Source organism: Panthera pardus, unplaced genomic scaffold, assembly GCF_024362965.1.
Source record: "Panthera pardus isolate Hobbes unplaced genomic scaffold, ASM2436296v1 HiC_scaffold_27, whole genome shotgun sequence".
NCBI classification, from domain to species: domain Eukaryota; kingdom Metazoa; phylum Chordata; class Mammalia; order Carnivora; family Felidae; genus Panthera; species Panthera pardus.
Window position 1 is genome coordinate 73,114,289 of NW_026526843.1, and position 20,660 is coordinate 73,134,948.

General features: G+C 41.4%; 1 protein-coding gene across 1 annotated transcript in view; it reads right to left on the reverse strand.

The window, feature by feature from the left end:
- The window catches only part of MSN (moesin), a 65,118-nt gene that overhangs the window by 4,924 nt on the left and 39,534 nt on the right, over positions 1-20,660 (reverse strand). The window contains exons 2-9 of the mRNA XM_019439350.2: positions 18,857-18,940; positions 10,336-10,431; positions 8,682-8,956; positions 6,813-6,896; positions 6,182-6,328; positions 5,066-5,162; positions 3,163-3,326; positions 225-355 (exon numbers count right to left, since the gene is read on the reverse strand). Coding sequence (XP_019294895.1) covers positions 225-355; positions 3,163-3,326; positions 5,066-5,162; positions 6,182-6,328; positions 6,813-6,896; positions 8,682-8,956; positions 10,336-10,431; positions 18,857-18,940 — 1,078 coding nt within the window. The remainder of the gene's footprint in view (positions 1-224; positions 356-3,162; positions 3,327-5,065; positions 5,163-6,181; positions 6,329-6,812; positions 6,897-8,681; positions 8,957-10,335; positions 10,432-18,856; positions 18,941-20,660) is intronic.

A 20,660-nucleotide genomic window follows, 5' to 3' on the forward strand; every position in this document is an offset into this window, starting at 1 on the left:
TGCAGATATGAAGAAGAAATACCTAGTTTCCTTTCTGGAGATGCTTCACCCTAGAGCACAGCTGGCAGAAAGTTCTAGGCACTCTTCCTCTTGCCCAATCTTTCATCTATCTGTAGCCATATATGGATTATACAGCCTGAGTCTGCAGCTCAGGCAGAATGGTCTCCAGCTCATAAAGTCAGGCTCTAGGAAAACCCAGTCTCAAAAATGACTCTAAGCCTCACCATGCTGAGCCTTCTTAGTCTGTTCCTCAATCTGTTTCAGTTTCTCCATCAGTTCCTCCTTTTCCCGTTCGATCTTCTCCTTCTCCTTTTCTGCCATCTCACGCTTCTTCTTCTCATTTTCCAGCAAAGCACTAAGAACAGAGAAAGGATGGAATAGTATATCAAGGTTACATGGAAAGGCCCCAAGTCTCCCTTGCTCTTGACCCTCAGCCCCTACCACACTTAGGGCTTGTGAGTTGGGAACACATTGCCTTATCTCCACATTTTTGTCTTCACATCATAGCCCCATGTGGGCCAGTATACTCAGGACCCTGTCAGTTCGTCCCTGAGTCAGGAGATCCAACCTGGACTCTCAGCTCTACTAGTAACCAATGGGTAACCAGTGGGTAACCTTAGCTATGTCACTTCTTTGTTCTTGTTCTCAGTATCCCATCTGTAAAATGGCCTATTTGTCCTGCCTTGTCTACCTCATAGGGAGGCAAGTTTTGACTCTGCTAGGATACTGTGCTTCAAGTCCAATAATCTCTATGGCTAGGGTATCAGTCCTTAGACCTAACTCTGCTTGCCCTCTGAAGCCCAGCTGTAGGCTCTTTTTTTCCCCAGAATGTGTTGCGAATCTAGAACAAGTATTCACTTTTTCTTGTCCCAATACCTTTTTAAAGAGGTTGCCTTCTCACTCTAGCCTAGATGTCTTTTCTTTTTCTGGGCCCTCAGAATACTTGTCCTATCCTTCTCCCCATCTTTCCTCTTTATTATTTTTCTCCACATCACTTCTTACCATCTCACATACTGTTTAATTTGCTTATTTGTTCTGCCTCTTCCCACTAGAATATCAGCTTCCTGAGAGCAGAGATTTTTGTTTTTTTTTCACTGCTCAATAATTATTGAGTGAAAAGATGACCCAGCCTTTGTACCTTCAACAGTTATGTACATACTGTTTTTTTTTCTCTTTATCCTACAAGACTATATATAAGGTCCTTGAGGGAAGGTTACTGTCAGATCCAGCTCTGTGAACTGCCCCCAATCTCAGTAAAATTTTTTTGAATAAGAACCATGGTGTCTAACGTCTCAGACATGAACTGATTTATATTAGAAGCTTCTTGAGGTTCCAAACTCTTTATGACAGAGTACCTACTAGAGCAGTGCTCTCAAACCTTGAAATGTATAGCAATCACCTGGGATCTCATTTTTTAAATAAACCTATTGAGGTGAAATTCATATAATAGTAACCATTATAAACCAAACAATTTGGTGGCATTTAGTACATTCACAATGTTGTATATTTGCCACTTCTATCTAGTTCAAAAACATTTTCATCACTCCAAAACAAAAGCCTATACCCATTAACCAAGTCTCTTCCTATCTCTCCTCCCCATAGCCCCTAATAACTACCAACTTGCATTCTGCCTCTACAGATTTATCTATTCTAGATATTTCATATAAATGGGATCATACAGTATGTGAACTTTGTGTCTGGTTTCTTTCACTTAGCATAATGTTACAGAGGTTCATAAACATTGCAATATGTATCAGTACTTCATTCCTTTTTAGAGCTGAATAATATTCCATTGTATGGTTGTACGATTTGTGTATCCATTCATTGGTTGGGCATTTGGACTGTTTCTACCTTTTGGATATGAACACTTGTGTACATGTACTCTTTAAGTTTATTTACTTTTGAGGGAGAGAGAGAGAAAGTGTGAGTAGGGGAGGGGCAGAGAGAGAGGGAGAGAGGGAGAGAGGGAGAATCCCAAGGAGGCTCCACGCTCTTAGTGTAGAGTCAGATGCTTACCTGACTGAGCCACCCTGGCAACCCACATGTACTCTTTTCAACGCTTTTGAGTATATACCTAGTAGTGGAGTTGTGGGATCATATGATAATTCTGTTTATTTTTTAATTTTTTTAAATATCTATTTTTGAGAGGGAGAGAGACATATTGTTAGCACGGGAGGGGTAGAGAGAGAGAAGGAGATACAGAATCTGTGGCAGGATCCAGGCTCTGAACTGTCAGCACAGAATCCAATGCAGGGCTTGAACCCATGAACCGCAAGATCATGACCTGAGCAGAGGTCAGAGAGTCAACCGACTGAGCGACCCAGGTGCCCCTCATGTGGTAATTCTATGTTACATCTTTTGAGAAACCACCAAACTATTTTCCACGGTAGCTGAAACATTTTACATTTCTACCAGTAATTTACATGAGTTTCAATTTCTCCACATGCTTGACAATGCTATTATTTTCTGTATTGATTTATTTACTTATTCTATATTAGTGAGTTATCAAGTGCTACCTCATTGTAGTTTTGATTTGCATTTCCCTAATAGACTAAGGATGTTTTCATGTGCCTGGTGGCTTCTTTGGAGAACTGATCACCTAGCATCTTAAGATGCAGACTCTGAGTCAGTAGATCTGGGGTAGGGTCTCAGATTCTGACTTTCTAATAAGTTCCCAAGTAGATGTTGATGTGGCTGAGCCTTGCTACACTTTCAATAACAAAGGGGTTACAGAGAGAGTACAGGGGCTTCATAAGGAAAATTCTGGTGGCTCTTCCTAATTCCACTCAAAAATCCCTACAGAATCCATGTTTAAATGTGCATGAAAGTTTCTGCTAATGCCACCACACTGGTCAGATAATCTGGAGCAACCCAGAATCTGCATAGAAGAGCAGCGACATTAAGGTTAAAGACAATGTGGAACTATGAAATCCTTCATAAGCCTCTGAAATCCTAGGTTTCTAATGCCTGCTTCCTGGGTAAAGGGATGCCTGAGACTTGAGAAAGTGTCAGCCCTGTACAGCTCCCTCTCTCTACCTATCCAAGGATGGCTTCATATCTTTGTTTTTTGTTTTTGTTTTTGTTTTTTATAATTTGACACCTTTGAGAAGTTTCTTTTCCCCAGCTCCAGCCTCCACTCCACTCCAGTTCCACAGAACCTACCGTTCCATCTGTTTCTGGTGCTTCTCCTCCCGGGCCTGTGCCTTCATCTGCTGCACCTCAATGGTGTCAGGCTTGCGGCGGCGCATGTATAGTTCATGGTTCCCCATGCACAGGGCCAAGATACGCTTGTTAATCCGCAGCCGGGGAGCATAAAAGACAAAGTCCTGATGGGAAACCAATAATAAAAATGAATTTTAAGGGACAGATGAAGGTAAGCTTTTGCTTTTTGAAAAGCTAAGTCCAAAAGCATAGGAAAGGTTTTTTAGCCCGATTTTCTCATGTTAGAAATAGGAAAATTAATTATCAGAGTGTTGAAGTGACATAGCAAGCTAGCAACAGACCCAGGACTAGAACCCAGGTTTTTTATCTCTGAAAACTACCAAACTACAATTTCTTTCAACTTGTGCTTATGAAAGCATCCTAAAATACCCTCAATCTAATTGAAAGATAGGAACTGACTACATTTGCTAATCAGGGATCCTGCTGAATCTCAGGGGCCTCTTTTAGAGACCCAATAACCCCTACATAACACACTGGTGAGTGCAGTATGGGTGGCTGGAGTGTTTCTGTAATCTCCTAAAAGCACATCCCAGACACAGCCCCTTAAATTATTTTTGGAATAAGGCAAGTTGTAAATACATACGTGAATACCTAAATCTCCTTAACATTGACTGTCTTAGCTGTCCTTTTTTTTTAAAAGAAGCCCTTGATCTCAGCTGGCTTTATTACTTACCTTTATCTTATGAAAGTTGAACACAGCAGCAGTTTCAATAAACACACACACACACACACACACACACACACACAAATTGTGTGAGTCTGAGTTTGTTATTACAGATACCACTGGACCAAGATTATCAGATAATGGATTAACTACTAGCTCCTCTGCCACTGAACCCAAACTACTACTGTATAAGCTACTATATAGCTTAGTGTGCAGTGGAAGGAGCACAGGCCTTAGAAGTCAAATAACTTAGGTATAAATCCCAGATTTACCATTTTAGTTGTGTGATCTTGGGCAAATCACTCCATCTCTCTGAAACTCAGTTTAATCAGTTATAAAATTGGTATGCTACTACCTGACAATGCTGTTGAGGGTTAAATGAGATTATATATATACATATATATATATACATATAAAGTGCCTAGCAGCAGAAGTTCAGAGACCTCAGGGCTGGAGAAGAATGGTTGAGGCCTCATGAGAATGGTCTGGCTGGGCATGGCCATTGACCCTTGTTGCACATGAGGTACACCAAAAGAGGAGACTCTTTTTTGTTTTTTTGTTTTCTATCCTACTCCCAATCACCAGCTTTCCAGTCTTATTAGCCACAGGCAACTGAAAGGGTGAAAAGTATAGTGAGGATATTAAAGGAATGAATAGACCCAAAGCCCTTTCTTGTTCTTGGGTTGTTGTGGCGATAAGTCTTGAGAGGACAGCAGCAAAGTAACACCAAAAAACAAGTTTGGAGGATCATCTTTGGATCTGAACTTCTGACTCTATTCTTTCTTTACAATTAAAAATAGGCCAAAGTACATGAACAGTTTAACTTTCTGGAGCCTAGATGCTTTAAAAAACAGATACACTCTCTGTTTCCACCCCTAGAGCATCAGGGCAGCAGAAGACAGTGGCTAAGAGGCAGCATTTAGATTGCCTATGGCTCTCCCTCATCCATGCTTCTCCTGAGACACAAGTAGCAGGGCGGCACCAGCTACAGGATGCCTCTTAGCCATGTCTTGGCATCAAAATCCCCTTCCGGTGCCAATCTCCTTTTGTGCCTCCTCCCCCCTACAAAAAAAAAAAAAAAAAAAAGCCAGAAAAATGAGAGCAAGATGGTATGATTGCTCCTAGCATTATCCAGGTCTTGGTAAGTACCTGTCTTGGCCAGTAGGAGGAATCACTTACCGGGGCTTTTTTGTCAATGGGCTTGATGACAAATTTCTTGTCATTGAAAGAAATGTTTCTGATTTCACTCCAGGGAAAGCCTATCTTGGGAGTCAGTCTGTAGAGAACAAGAACATCAGGACAAGGGAAAGACAAGAAGGACATATAGGGTTGGTGGTTTGCCCTCCACGTGCCCAACTTCTTCCTTAAGGAGGTAGATCCAGTGTTACCCTATGCCATGAGGTCAGATGCCAGTATTGAGGGTGCACAAAAGACCTCCTGATACTACAACCAACATATTATTCCTTGTCCCAATCTTTGAGGTTTGTTTTTTTTTGTGTATTTTTTATTGAGGCATAGACCTTATAAAAATCTCTCACAAGAATCTCCAGCCCTATTTTATTGGGACTCTTCCTCTCGAGGTTGTAACAGCTGGGAGAATGTAAACAATGAGCTCTAAGATTCAGAAATTACATGAACAATAATTTATTATATCCATCCTCACCAAGGGCAGACAAAAGGGAAAAAATAAGCAAGTGAGATATGTCTGTAGCAAGAGGGATTATAGGCCAAAAGGTATTTAATTGTCATATGGGAATGGGATTAATTATAAACCCTCACAAGGTAGGTTCTAGGCTAGTGCTGTCCAATGGAAATATAATGAGAACCACACATGTAATTTTAAATTTTCTAATAGCTATATGAAAATAAGTAAAAAGAAGTAGGGTGGAATTAAATATAATAACAGTTCATTTAACCCAGTATATCCAAAATACTATCATTTGAACATGTAGATTAATATTAAAAAATATTAATGAGACATTCTACATTCTGTATTTCACACTAAGTCTCTAAAGTCTGGTGTATAGTTTATACTTACAACATATCTTAATTCAAGAGTAGCCACATTTCAAAGTGCATAACAGCCACATGTGGCCAGTGACTACTGTAGTGGACACTGCAAATCTAGTCAATGCAAGATCTAGAGGCCTGGGAGGTTGTGCAAACATTTGGGCTGATCTAAACTAGGTAGAAAAAGGTGGGACCCATGTGGGACCCAGGAGGTACAGTCCTACTTCATGATGAGCCCTAGGTGTCAGAGTGGCCCAAATAAACTAAGAGACCTCTGAGCTATACCTGTCATTCTGCTCATAGATGTTGAGACCTAGAGCATCCACCCCCAGCCACAGCTCTGAGCCTTTCTTGTTCTTGATGCTGAAGTAGTTCACACCATACATCTCCAGGTCCTGGGCAATCTTCAGATACTCTAGGACAGCATCTTCCCTAAATGACAGATATGGAGGTGTTACAGAGGGGAGCCTATGAATTAGACCCAGGAAGACAGCATCCCTGTTCTGCACTTCTGACAAGAATATTCTTAGCAGAGCCCAGATAGTGTGGTGATGGCAAAATGAGAAGATTTATTCCTGAACTAGACAACACCTAAATGATTTACCATGTTTAGAGAGCTCCTTCCCCATTTCTTTGTTGGGAAGAAGCTCTTGGTACCCCAGAAGTTCTCTAGAGATACTGAGGTCCCTTTCATTTCTTTACAGTCAAAACTGTTTGGGCTAACAGTTGCCATCATTCACAAAAATAATCCTGATTTGCCTTCTATCTCTACTTTCCCCTATAAATTGCATTCCTGTCCTTTTATCTCCAACATCTCCAGTGTCTTTAGTCTTTTGCCTCTTTTCCCCCAGAACATACTCTCATTCTCCCTTTAAAAAAAAAGCAGTAGAACCCATAGTTTCCAGGGCAGGCTTACCTAAGCATGCCCCGGTGCTCCTCATGCCACACCTGGATCCGCTCCTCCCACTGGTCCTTGTTGAGTTTATGCTGCTCCAGGACCCTGGAAACACAACAGATAGTAGTTTCAAGCACAAAACCCAAATGAAGGAGTAAAAGGGAGCTCACTTAGCTCTCTGAAGGGTTGATGCAAAGAAAATATGGAAGTCAGCCCACTGAAGTCATATTAGAAGTAGATGGAAATTACAGCAGGAGGTATTAATTAGACATAGGGAACTGCCTGAGATGTAGGAGGGTTACAATAATGGGTGGAAAAGAAAGACAATGGAAACACCTTCCTTTGTAGTTTTAACCAAAAAATCCAATACTAAGGGGGTACCTGGGTGGCTCAGTTGGTTAAGTGTCCAACTCTTGATTTCGGCTCAGGTCATAAACTCACATTGTGAGATTGAGCCCTGTGTCAGGCTCCATGCTGGGAGTGGAGCCTGCTTAAGATCCTCTCTCTCCATCCCCCTCTGCCTGCTTCTCTCTCTCTCTCTCTCTCTCTCTCTCTCTCTCAAACACACACACACACACACACACACACACACACACAATAATATGTTGTGGTCTCCAAGTAGGGCAGTAATGTATCAAGAGTCTGTGCTGAATTGAGAGGCTAAGAGTCAGGACACTCTCTCCTAGATCCCTGTGGGACCAATAGTTTGTGTTTATGAGAAAATTGCTCAGGGATGAGATCACAGCCCATGTGATCAGAGAACTGAGCTCAAATAGCTTTGGAAGAAACTAACAGGCTCAACCTCCCAGATCTACTACATCATAAACAAGACTTGTATTAACTTTTTTGATGTTTATTTGAGAGAGAGAGAGAGAGAGAGAGAGAGAGAGAGAGAGAGAGGCAGAGAGAGAGGGAGACACACAGAATCAGAAGCAGGCTCCAGGTTCTGAGCTGTCAGCACAGAGCCTGATGCAACAACAAACCAACAAACTGCAAGATCATAACCTGAGCTGAAGTCAGATGCTTAAACTGACTGAGCCACCCCGGTCCCCCAAGACTTGTTTTAAATATGCCATCTCAGACATCAAAGCAGTGATCAGGTAGAGTTCCAGGGAACAACCACTATCCCTAACACTTTCAGGTAAGTTGTGCATATGCCACAGCTCCAATGGGACTGAGGATCCCAGAATCAAGAACTTCCCTTCTATCCAAAAGCTTATGAAAATGGCCATTGGATGCAGTAGGGAAAAAAACAGGGTTAAAAATTCAAAAGACTGGGGCTCCAGGTCTGATTCTGTTTCAAATGAGCTGTGAGAGATCTGGCATTTCATAGTGAGTGCCCCTGCTCTATTTCCTTAGCCAGGAAATAAGTATAATGCCTGCCTTATTCATTTTATGTGTTGTCGCGATGCTAAAACAAAAATAATGAATGTTTGAGAGCATTCAGCTTTGACGTTTATAAAAGCAGAAATCTCTATACACTGGCTGTCAATATTAAAAGACTGTTGGAACTCCCCCACATCCTGGCTTGGGTATTTCTCTCTCTCCTCTATGAACCTCTGATACAAGAGGTCTAAATCAGTGAAAAGGATTGAGAAAATGGAACCAGGATAGGATATGTCAAGCCGTCTCTGGTAATCCATACAAGCACCTGTTTCCAGAGTAAAGAAGTTCTGTAATCAGGCAGAGAGGGAAAAAAAAAAAAACTTTTTATTTTGAGAGTCAGAGAGACAATAGGGTATGGCGCCATATGCACATATGTCTCTCTGAGCAACATAAGATGGTCCTCAGACAGACCCTAGTGGAAAGGAACAGATCTGGCAGTCCCTGTGTAATAGAGATTGGTCAGCCATGGACTGCAGCCCCCTCCCGCCAAAGGCACCACCTTACCTCTGTGGCAGCAACTTGTCCCCAGCCAAGTAGCCAGACTTGTGGACTTCCTTATTGAAGTCACCATATTTAGACTGGACAGCATAGGAGGCCAGCAGCACAGCAGTCTCAGGTGGGCAGTAAATATCATCATTGAGAATGCCTTCCTTCACTTGCAGGAAGAACAGGCGCTGGGTGATGTCCTGGATCAATTCCTCAGATACATCCTCAGGGTAGAACTTAGCTCGGAACTTGAAGAGTAGGGGGCTTTCCTTCCTCACATCCTGGGCAGTCACCTGGGAGTAATAAGAGGTTATGGGCTCTCAAAAAAATATTTTGGCTGTAGGATGGGGAGAAACACTGAACGATCATCAATTTGGGTAATCCCAAAGAGCCAGGGGACAATTGTTTTGGTAATTCAGAAAGGAGACACATTGCTTTCACTTGGGGACCCAATCTCATGTCCCTAATTGCTTCCCTTCAGAGATTCCTTCCTGAAATGACCTAAGACCCACTAATGATCATAAGCCTTTAAGATCCCACCATCTGACAATATATCCAACTGCCCCCAAATTTTGAGGTTAGGCTTAAGAAAGCTCCTCTTTTAAGTCTCCCCCAACACTGTAAGTTAGCAAAGTAAAAACCAGTATGTATCATTGAGCCCTGGGAATTGGCTAGGCAAGATAACAAACTAGAATGCTTTTTAAAACCTGAAGTTGGCTCTTGAGAGCTCCACATTTGCCCAGCAAATGTCTCCACTCCTCTGGAAAAGAAGACTTTGCCAGCAGAGGGTGGGGCACCTATCCCCTAGACACAATCAGAAACACAAGCCACAGGACATTGGAAATCCCCAAAGACAAAGTTGGGAAGTTTGAGGATACTGAGATGGAGGACTACCGTGTTCCTGCAGAGATACTGCATGGAGGTGATGAGCTTGAATGGACATATATTCAAATCATCTCATTTGGAGTTCGACTGAGATAGAAAATGAAGAAAGAATGGGTTAAATAGATGATGGGTATTATGGAGGGTACTTGTGATGAGCACCAGATGTTGTATGTAAATAATGAATCACTAAATTCTTCACCTGAAAATAATATTACACTGTATGTTAACTAGCTGCAATTTAAGAACTTGGAGGAAAAAATATGTGCTAATAAACTTATGTGTAGACGCCTATAGAGGAAAAATAGAAAATCAAGAAAGAGGGAAGCATCTGTATGGAAGTTAGGTATGAGTCGACAGGTGGAGCAGAGACAAAATAAGATTAGGAGACCCTCAAGATTCTTTCTAGTTCAAGAGTCAGTGATTCTCTTTTGAACAATCCTCCTAAAGCCCTTGAGTTTGGCAAGAAAAAATAGGATGCTAATCCCCTCTTGAAAAGGCATTAATGGCTGTGGTCTAAAACAAGTCAAAGTTTAAGACAGAGCTCCCAGGAAAAAAGAAAGGGTCTCTACATCCTTGGACGTTGGCCATTCTCACTGTTAGAAGTCGAAGTGGAGACAGAGCAAGAGCTCTGCCTTGGCTGAGGTCCTCTGCCTTTATTCTGATCTAGTGGTCAATGGACCACCCAGTGAAAAACACAGCCCAGAATTTTCCAGCTAGCACATATTACCCCATGAATAAGATGTAATGGAGAAATGAATTCCAAACCCACAATGGGGTAAACAGTTACCTTTTTATTGAGTTTCAGCCAAGTAGAGAAACTTTTAGTGTCCTGGTACTGCAGACCAAAGAACCAAACTTCCCTCAGGCCAATAGTTTTTACCACCTAGAAAAGAAAATAAAAAGCAACAACTGATTGAATACATACTTTGTGCCAGGGACAGAGGAGAAAAAAGTCCAACATGGTCCCTGAATTTATTTTTTTTCCAAGTTTTTATTTAAATTCAAGTTAGTTAACATACCATGTGATATTGGTTTCAGGAGTAGAGTTTAGTGATTTATCACTTACACAGTAACACCCAGGGCTCATCACAAGTGCCTCCTAATGCCCATCACCCATTTAACCCATCCCCCTCCCACCTCCCCCCTAGCAACCCTCAGTTTGTTCTCTATAGTTAAGAGTCTCTTATCGTTTGCCTCCCTCTCTGTTTTTCTCTTATTTTATTTTTCCTTCTCTTCCCCCATGTTCATCTGTTTGTTTCTTAAATTCCACATATGAGTGAAATCATATGGTATTTGTCTTTTTGTGACTGACTTATTTTGCTTAGCATAATACATTCTAGTTCCATCCACATCACTGCAAATGGCAATATTTCATTTTTCATGGCTGAGTAATATTCCACTATATATATATATGCATATATGTATATATGTGTATATATATATATGTATATGTATGTTCCACTATATTATATATATATATATATATATATATATATATATATACATACATACATATATATCATATCTTCTTTATCCATTCATCAGTTGATTGGTCCCTGACTTTATTTTTTTTTTAATTAAAAAAAAAATGTTTATTTATTTGAGAGAGACAGTACAAGTGGGGGAGGGGCAGAAAGAGAGGGAGACAGAGAATCACAAGCAGGCTCTGCACTGTCAGCACAGAGCCCGACATGGGGCTCGAACTCATGAATCCATGAGATCATGTCCTGAGCAAAAACAAAGTGTCAGACACTTAACCAACTGAGCCACCCAGGCGCCCCTGGTCCCTGATTTTAAAGTACATAAGGTGTCCAGGGTCTGGCAAGGAAATACACTTGGGCAGCAGTCAAGAAATGATGTCAGCATCTCTTTTGCACAAGATACTTCCGCTGAGGTAGGGAACAGGCCTATTACTTATAACCACTACCACACATCAAAAACGTTATATCCATTATCTTCTTTAATTTTCACAAGCCCTGTGATATATTTACAATTAGCCCAAATTTATAGTGAAAATAAGGTTGCAAGAAGTGAAAGTTCAGTTAGTGAGTAGCAGAATCAGGTCTGTTTGACTCCAAACACATTCAAATCCAGTGCTTTCTGCCACTTCTTCCCTCTATGATGTCATGTGCCTTTCCACTCCCAGGATGAATTAAAGGCTGGAAGTAGAAATTGTTGGTTTAACTCCTATATCTTGTTCTGCTGGATTGTTCCTTTATCTTTAGCAAGTACGAATATGCCCACACTCTTTTAACTGAGTCCCATTTACAATGCCCAAGAAATAGTGTTTGGGGAGACATAACAGGCATTGTGGTATCTATATACTCCAAAGATGTGCTGTGTCTGGGTGCTGAGATGCTTCTTTCCAGCCCTGATTTGAGGCTATTCATGACTCCCCTTACCACTCACACAGGTTGAGAGTGGGAAAGAGGGTAGAAACATGGTGAGTACCTCAGTATGTATAGTGGCTAAGGGGCCCCTTGTGTTGTGGGCCTTGTGGCTGAGAAATGGGTAGGAAAGGGAGAGCAGCCAGGAGATGGGGTTTGTTTTCCAGTCCCTGACATTAGCATGTTAATGGTTCTAGCTGGCAGCTGAACCCAGAATGCCCATCACTGGAGATGGAGGCAATAAAGTTGAGCCACACCCTAATTGGTTATGCTGACTACCTTGAGGCATGGGCAGGGGAGATAGGAGAGTGAGGTGAAGAAATGTACCTGGAGATAGAAACAGGAAAGAAAAACCCAATATTTATAATACCCTTCCTTGTGAACAAATCATATATTCCCTCAAAACACACACACACACACACACACACACACACACACACAAACACGTACACACCTCCACTATATCCACAAAGTTTCTACTAGGCACCCAAAGCCAGGCCCCATATTCACTCCCAAAGCTTACAATCTAGAACTTCAGAGGCCCAAAGGAAAAAGGATCTCATATCTATTAAGTAACTATTATGTACCAGGTACTGAACACTGAAAAACCCTGAGATAGCTATTATCTCCATTTTATAAATGAAGAAACAAAAGCTTAGGGGGCAACCTGCCTACAACCATAAAGCCTAGACTAGAATCCTGATATGCATGACTCTAAAACCCTTTCTTTTCTAGCATGCTCTCTTTTAATTACAAGAAATCATAAGGGCTTAGGATCCCTGGGGTTCCCAAATGACTAACTGCCTTGTCTCTCTTTTGTCCACATATCCAAGCAAGGTAATGAGCTTTGACCATCTCTGCAGCTAGATATGGTTCCTGGCTTTCCCACTAGGTTCAGTCAGCAACCACTTTGGAGAGAAACCATATATATCCCCCAGTCATCAAATTTCATTGCTCACTGGGGCATGCATGGTGATCAACCTTCCCTTTCACAGCTTGAATAAGGCATGAATAAACCTGAGTGAAAGTCTCACCTGTCTCTGATTTGGTGTGTGATCTTTATGCAGCACATTTCCCTCTCTGGGACTTAGCTTCTTCATCTATCAAGCTTTTCCATCTACTACAACTCATATGGCTTGACTAGTCTCTTTCTTACCTCAAGTTCAGTCTACTAATTAGGTTTATTTTTAAATGACTAAGAAATACTGTCCCATTTCCCACCTACCTCTTGCTGACTTGGGTAACTATGAACATGTTTAGAAAAGATAAGTTGTGGGGGACATGGGATGAGAAAAGATAAAAAGACTTCCAGGATTCAAAGGCAAGGTGAGTCCCTGAGTCTAAGTTAACAGTGAAAAGGAATTCCCTATAGGTTTTAGATGTAGAATACAAAATGCTCATGTTGAAATGTGATATTGGCATCTTTTGTGGAGGATAGAGGCAGGGCATGGACAGAAAAGATTATTTAAAGCACTATTATCTAATCCTACATCTAAGATAGAGCCCAATTAACAGTTCTGATGATTTTCACAGGGTTGCAGAATGATAGTGGGTCCAGATGCAATTGGTGGGAAGAAGTAGGTCAGCCCCAGGAGAGAGAGAGACACACTGAAGATGCAGAAGATTAGGGCCAGGATGCTAGGTCATGGAGTGGCAGACTGGGACAGAACTGGTAGGGCAGCAAGTTGGGTCTACCAACTGTAGAGGTTCAGAGACACCAGAATTAAAAGGGAGTAAGGCAGGTACAGACAACATAGCCAGTTGTAGAGGTCCCAGGAGTGAACTCCTTAGCCTTGTTTTGTACCACATTGTTCGTTTTACTAGAAGGATGGGTAGGAGTGTAATAAGAGGAAGACCACAGGACTCAAAATAGTTCTAGGATCTGGGATATCTCTGAGGAGAAGTTGGACAAATAACAGCTAAGGTGATGTCAAAAAACAAAAACAAAAACAAAAAAAGATTTCAGGATCAGTAAGGAATTTTAATCTCTCTGAGCTCTGCTTTTTCCTTTTCAAACACAGAGAAATCAGATGCATATAAATTTTCCATTTCCTTAGGCTCCAAGGCTTTGGAGAAATGAGCAATATCTCTTGGCTTCCAATGAAGTCCCAAAGTGAGGAAATGAGGGTGTGGAGGGAAGGAAATGTGATCTAAGGTCAGAATTGAGACTGAAAAAGAACAAAGGATAAAACAGATGACCCCTAGACTACAGGCTATAAGGAAGTCTCCAATTAAGGTCCACAGGGTGCTGGGAATCATTTGTTCAGGCAACTCTTGTCTCCAAATGAGGCCAAGCTTCCCTTGCTTCCAGCTTTGCTTCCAGCTGAGACTTCCACTCCAGACAAAATGGAAACCCCATCTTCTAGTGGGAAAGAGTATCTAGGTTATGGTTCCAGGAACAACATCTGCTGCTGCAGTGACTAGGGTCCTTACCATTCCACTCTGAGAAATGGTTCCATTTCTTATAAAAAAAAGAAAAAAAAATCTTTCTTGGTTCCCTTTGACCCCAGACTGCCAACTTACCTGGCCTGAGCTAACATTTCTCAAATCTGCCATGGAATAAATATATAAACAGCAGAAAATAATAAATACATATACTCAGAGGACACAAAAGGGTAGTATATCCCAGGGGATGTAAGTAGATGGCTTCAAGCCAGAATTTCTTTGTAGCCTCAGGTTTAATCTTAATCACATGTGCACATTTTACATCTACTCCTTAAATGTTTTAATAATGATATAGATAACATCTACAAGTAAAATTGATGGTCCAAGATACTAAATCAAATTCATCCCACAGCTCTGTGTACCTCCTAAAACCAGTTATATACACTGACTGTGAATTCTTTTGAGCCACACAACACAAACTCCCACAACAGAATGTGCAGCATTATAGAGTCCAAGCCTCATAAACTAGAAAACTGAGGTCCAGTGAGGAGAAGAGATTTGCCTCAGAAAATCCTCACTAATTTCTAGGAGCATCTGAATGTAAGAAAGAACCCTCTTTTGTCACTCCTCTGCATGTAAATGCTGCTTACATCTGAGGTCTATGGATGGGAGGGGAGATGAGGTAAATTCTGGAGCCCAGAACCCTCCTTTCAATAACCCCCATGCATCTATCTGAGAAAACCAACAAGTGATGTAATCAGCCACTTCAGAATCCCAGATCAGGATTGGGAAGCAAGACTGGAGCTTCAAAAGGAAAACTGCATGAAAAATTATGTGCAAAATTCTGTCAATGCCCAAACACCTGAGGCCCACTGAGATCCCATTATAGGCTTGGCAGAAGCTCTATCAACCACCCATCTGAAAGCAAATCAACACACAAACTGAAAAGTTCTAGTAGGGGTTGCTACCAATGCTGTTTCTGCTGCCCTACACTGCCTGTGTTCAAGTGGCAGTTCAAGTGGATAGACCACACTCAGCTAGGATTCTAAGTTTAGGGACAAATTTCCTCCACTTAGAATAGGAACAGGTAAAGAAAGGGGAGGTCTCAGAGGATATAGCTGACAAAAAGCACTGGGAAAACTGGAAAAGATATATGCCTTGATTCAAGCCACTATATCACTTCCTAGCTATCTGACCTTAAATAGGTCTTCCCCCCTGCTCTAAGCCTCTGCCCCTCATCTATAAGATGGAGATATTAGTATTATAATAATAAATGTTAGTTATTTTATAAACTAAAAATGGAAGGAAGAGAAGAAAATGTTGTTGCCTTCAATGCAGAGTCCACAAACCCTAAGGAATTTACTGAGCCAGAAAATCTTCCTGATTTAATGGCTCTTTATCTGAACTCCCAGGGTAATTTCTACTACTTACTTAGCCCTTAATAAGAACAACCAACACTCAAATGTCTGCTGTATGCCAGACACTTTACTTATTTGAGGATTAAATAAGACCACAAAATTTGTGAAATTAGTTTGATTACAACTTTACTGAAAAAAGTAAAGTCCTAAGAGGCTAAATGAGCCATTCAAGCAGGACAGAATTTGAACCCAAGGCTGACACCAAATCCCATGCTTTATACACTGTGCACCACCTCTATACACAACCTTAACCTCAAGGGTGTTTTGTTCTATCTGGGAAGAAAGTTTCATTTACTTTTCTCTGTTTCTATAGGCAAAGAACTCCAAGTTCCTTAAAGACAGAGATGGTGTTTGATAGGTTTAGAGATTTTTCTTGAGACACAGTAGACTTTCAGTCAATAGTAAATCAGTCAATTAAAAATTAATGCTCTGAGATTTCACCTTTATTGTAGAGGTCAAAATCTTAAAGAGAAGGGGCTGGTTAAGCTAGAGGCCCTGGCTGGGGTGGAGCCAGCAATGGGTTCTCAAAGTGGAACTCATGGTCACAACATTGCCCCTTAGTGGCACCTACATAATCAAGAGCCTTTCTGGATGTGCACCAGGATGGATCAGTCAGTTGAGTATCCATCTCTTGATCTTAGCTCAGGTCATGATCTCATAGTTCATGGTTTTGAGCCCCACATCTGTGCTGACAGTGCGAAGCCTGCTTGAGATTCTCTCTCCTTCTCTCTCTGCCTCTCCCCTGCTCATGCTCCCTCTCTCTGCCTTTCTCTGTCTCTCTAAATAAACAAACAAACAAACAAACAAACAAACTTTAAAAAAGAGCCCTTGGAAGAATCTCAGGCTTTAGAAGTGGTGGTAGGTGACAGAATTGCCCACACTCATGTGCACACTCACAAGAAGAAACAAAAGTAAACGGAGGAACTAGGGGCTACACTTCCCTTTCCAATCAGGTCTTCTGTCTCCTCAAGCTATGACTTCCCATTGTTGCATGTTATGTATTACTGGTGCCAAAGAGGGTGCTTCCTCTCTAATTAGCTTCCTCTCTAGTCACTGGCCAGACAACTTCTGGGTTCCAAGATGGCTCCAGAGCTTTGGTAAATTCCTCCCAAGAAATTCCTCCCAGCTCCTTCCTCTGAGGCCCCAATTCCACCAGGAGGGCCTCCTTGAATAATGGGGTTCAAAGCCCAGATGGAATGGACACCTTCCCTTATGACTCATCAAGTTAGAAGGAAAAGATCATATCCCCCAGTAGCGTGTGGAAACATACCTCTGTGGATCCCCATCCAGACCTGCACTAACCCCAAGAGTTCCAGATGTTCAACTTCTTGTCTGAGTTCAAATATTTTTCCCCTTTTCACCCATGGGATCCCAGCTCTTCCCCATCTGACCTCACAGAACATTACTGTTTTCCCCTTCCTATGACAGTCCTTCAGAGATCTCAAAGCAGAAAACACATCTTCTCTTGAGTCTTCTCAACCCAAACAGCCTCATTCACCCTGCAGAATATTGCAGTGGGAAAACTACAGTTTTTTAGTCAGATTTGTATTTAAAACTCCATGTTATAACTTACTAAACTGCATAATCTAGAGTATATTATATCTCTCATAGGCAGGATCATTGTAAGGATTAAAGCACTTAGCCAAGGCTAGTCCATAGTAAGTGCTCAATAAATGATATTTCTCAAAACAACACTGATTTTCCCAATGAGAAGTCATGAACTTCCTGGTTTTCTCCCTTTCCTCTCCCCAGCCAGCATGAAAGATTCAAGTCTGTCAAAGGTTTTGTTTGGGGAGTAGTAGCTTTCACAACTATCATACCATCTGGCTAGGGTTCCCCACCATCTGGGCTTCCTACAGAACAACACCCACGGTACACAAATCAAACCAACACTAACAAAGAATTACCATGCCTTTTGGCTTTCTGAAGTTAATAAGTTAATAAGTTAATTCTTTGTTCAAGAATTTTTTCTGCCCTAGGGTCTAAATTATGCCTTCTTCACCCTCCCTCTACAGTTATACCCCTCCAAAGCAAATGAACAAAGCCCCCAATGTTGACATCAGGAGATGGCATCATTTGGCTTGAAAAGGGTGATGTGTAGATCCAGGGATCTGGGAAGAAGTCTGAGAAAAGTCCAAAGGAGACTTTCTTCCTTTCCCTCCCCAGCTCTGGGGAAGTTCTTAGACAATAGAGGAACTCAGAGGGAAAAAGAGAAAGCAAAGCAAGAGGGCCTAGAAAATCCATCAAGGATGTGGTGCCAACATCCTAGACAATATCAGACCCCACCTCACCAGAAAGTGGAGGAGAAATGGGGTAATGGTCCATCTAAAGGGATCTCAGCCTCTGGAAATGGGAATACAATTTCACTCCTGGAAGTCTGGTCACAGATGGCACATTCCCTTGGCCCTTGGAGAGTCTTTGAATGCTGAAAGATTCTATGGCCCCCACCTGGCTTTTACATTATATAGCACATCCCTTATGATAATAGTGAAGGGACACCCCTTGAGTTAGAGATGGGAATGAGACTTCAACATTAACTCCATGGCATGACTGCAGGTTATGAAGTACCCTCATAATGTATTCATCACTCCCAGTGGTATCCTAAGTTCCAATATTCTTTTGAGGGCATACTACCTCAAGGAGAATAACTTGGTTTCCTTCTACTAGGAAGCAAAACAAAAACAAAAATATGTGACAGGGGCCATGGGGTGCAGTGACTAGAATGTAGCATTCAAATCCCAGCCAAATACCAGCTAGATACAAAAAGCTACTTAATTTCTGAGTCTCGTCATTAAAATGGGGGAAGAGATCACTTATATCTTTCCAACTTGAGAGTAAGGCTCCATGTGTTAACATTTTTAGAGCATCTAGCAGAGTCAGACCCTGCTTGCTTCTCTTTTCTTCCATGTTCAGGACCAAGGATAGGATTAATCGGGGACATCCAAGGAGCAGGCTGCCAAAGTTAAACTTTGCCTTTATTATTAAGGCATGGGTCAGCCTTTCTTTTGACCTATCTTAGAGGAGCATGTAGGAGAAGAGATTCCCAAGAAGTGGGCATTGTGGTGGGAATTATTAGGAGAAGTGGAAAAGGGTAAGAAACAAATAGTCCCTCTCTTACTTGATCAAACAGCTGTTTCCCAGTGGTGTTGGGCTGGATAGCAAACTCCAGCTCTGCATCCATGGTGGTCACACGCACATTGATCTAGAATGAGACCAAAGGAGGCAAGTTAGTTGTCTGGGTCTGTGCTTAGCAGAGCCTGGGACAAGTGTATCTGTTCAACCAAGAAGAGGGAACTAGTAGTATGCTAAGAACCTGAGCAACTTAGATATTGGTGGGAAGGAAAGGAGAATATTTAGACAAACAAACAATAACGCAGCCTTGGCTCCCAAGCAGCTTACTGAAGAGAAAAAAACATAGCCACAGAGCAATGCTTACCAAGGGGCAAACAGATAAATGCAAATCAGCCTACTATCAAGAGGAAGCAACTGTTGATTGTACTTCTTCCAGGAAGCCTTCCCCACCTATATCAGCCAGCTGTAAACCCACACCATTCTCCTCCCACCTCTGATCCACAGCCTGAATTATCTACAGCACTGGTCTTTGCAGACGCAAGTTAAGGGCAAGATAAAGAACACTGGGTTCCAAGCCTAGCACTGTACCTGGCTCAATATACTGGCTTATCTCCTTCCTGGGCCTTAGTTCACCTCATCTGTACAACAGTAGTAATGCAAGGAAAGAAGTCAATTACACTAGGTGATGACCATTTCAGTTCCACTGTCTATGGTTCTATATACTGACTTGCATTGTTAGTACCTCCTGAATTATTGGTCTCCCTAAGAACAAAAGTGGAAAGGGGCCTCAGCAAAGGTAGTTGTCCATTGCACAGAAGTGTTACCAAAGCCAAGTCAGCAGAGGGATAAGGGACAGAAACAGGCACTGATGAAAACAACAGGTAGTTACATATATGATTTTATAGGCACTGGAATAAAATACCTTCCACTTTTATGAGTAGATCCCCCATCTCAGGTCAATGATAGCTGAAGTTTCATCAGTACAGATTTTTTACTTTGGCTGAAAATTTGGTACTGATGGTAATATTAGTAGCAATATGCAGTAGTTTTCATGTATGGAAACTTGGTACTCACAAGGCGATTCGTGTGCACTAGCCCATTTAATATAAACAATCACTTTGTGAAGTAGATAATGTTATCTCCATATTGAATAAATAATGAAGATAAAGAAATAAATGTTATCTAAAGTCATATCACTAGGATGTAGGGAAGATAGGGTTTGAATTCTGATCTAAATCCAAACCTCATAATTTAAACTGATACATTAAGCCCTTCATACATCAAAGTACAAAATATCTCCCATGAAAATAAATGATGGATTAATTCTTTAAATTATAGGACATTTTGCTTAAGTAATCTATATGGTACAGCCACAAGATGGTTTGTTATAAGGTCATATAAAATATTCTGAAAACTATTTCATTCCCAAGTAAAATAGTTCAGTAATATTAAGTAAGGAAGGGAAAGCAACAAGAGTGCATGAGCTCAATTCCATAAAAAGTATGCACAGAGAGATAGTAATTGGAATCATTCCTAAGTGTTAGTCAGGCTTGGTTTTAGGGTGGTGATGAGTGTGTTCCCTCTTCTTTAAATTAAAAAAAAAGACCCACTAATCCACATTTTCTAAGATGCTGACATACTACTTGTACTATTGAGTGGGAGACTAAAAACAGAATTATCAAAAATGCAAATCCCCATGGAGTGGGTAAGACATTAAGTCTTATCAGTCTTTGACACCTCTGGGTCTTTCCTGACCATAGGGGTCAGTTAGCGGGGAAGAGGGGGTCAAACAGCCATTTTGCCAGCTAAACAATTCTGATGAGGACCAGGCCTGGGGAAGTCAGGGAGTC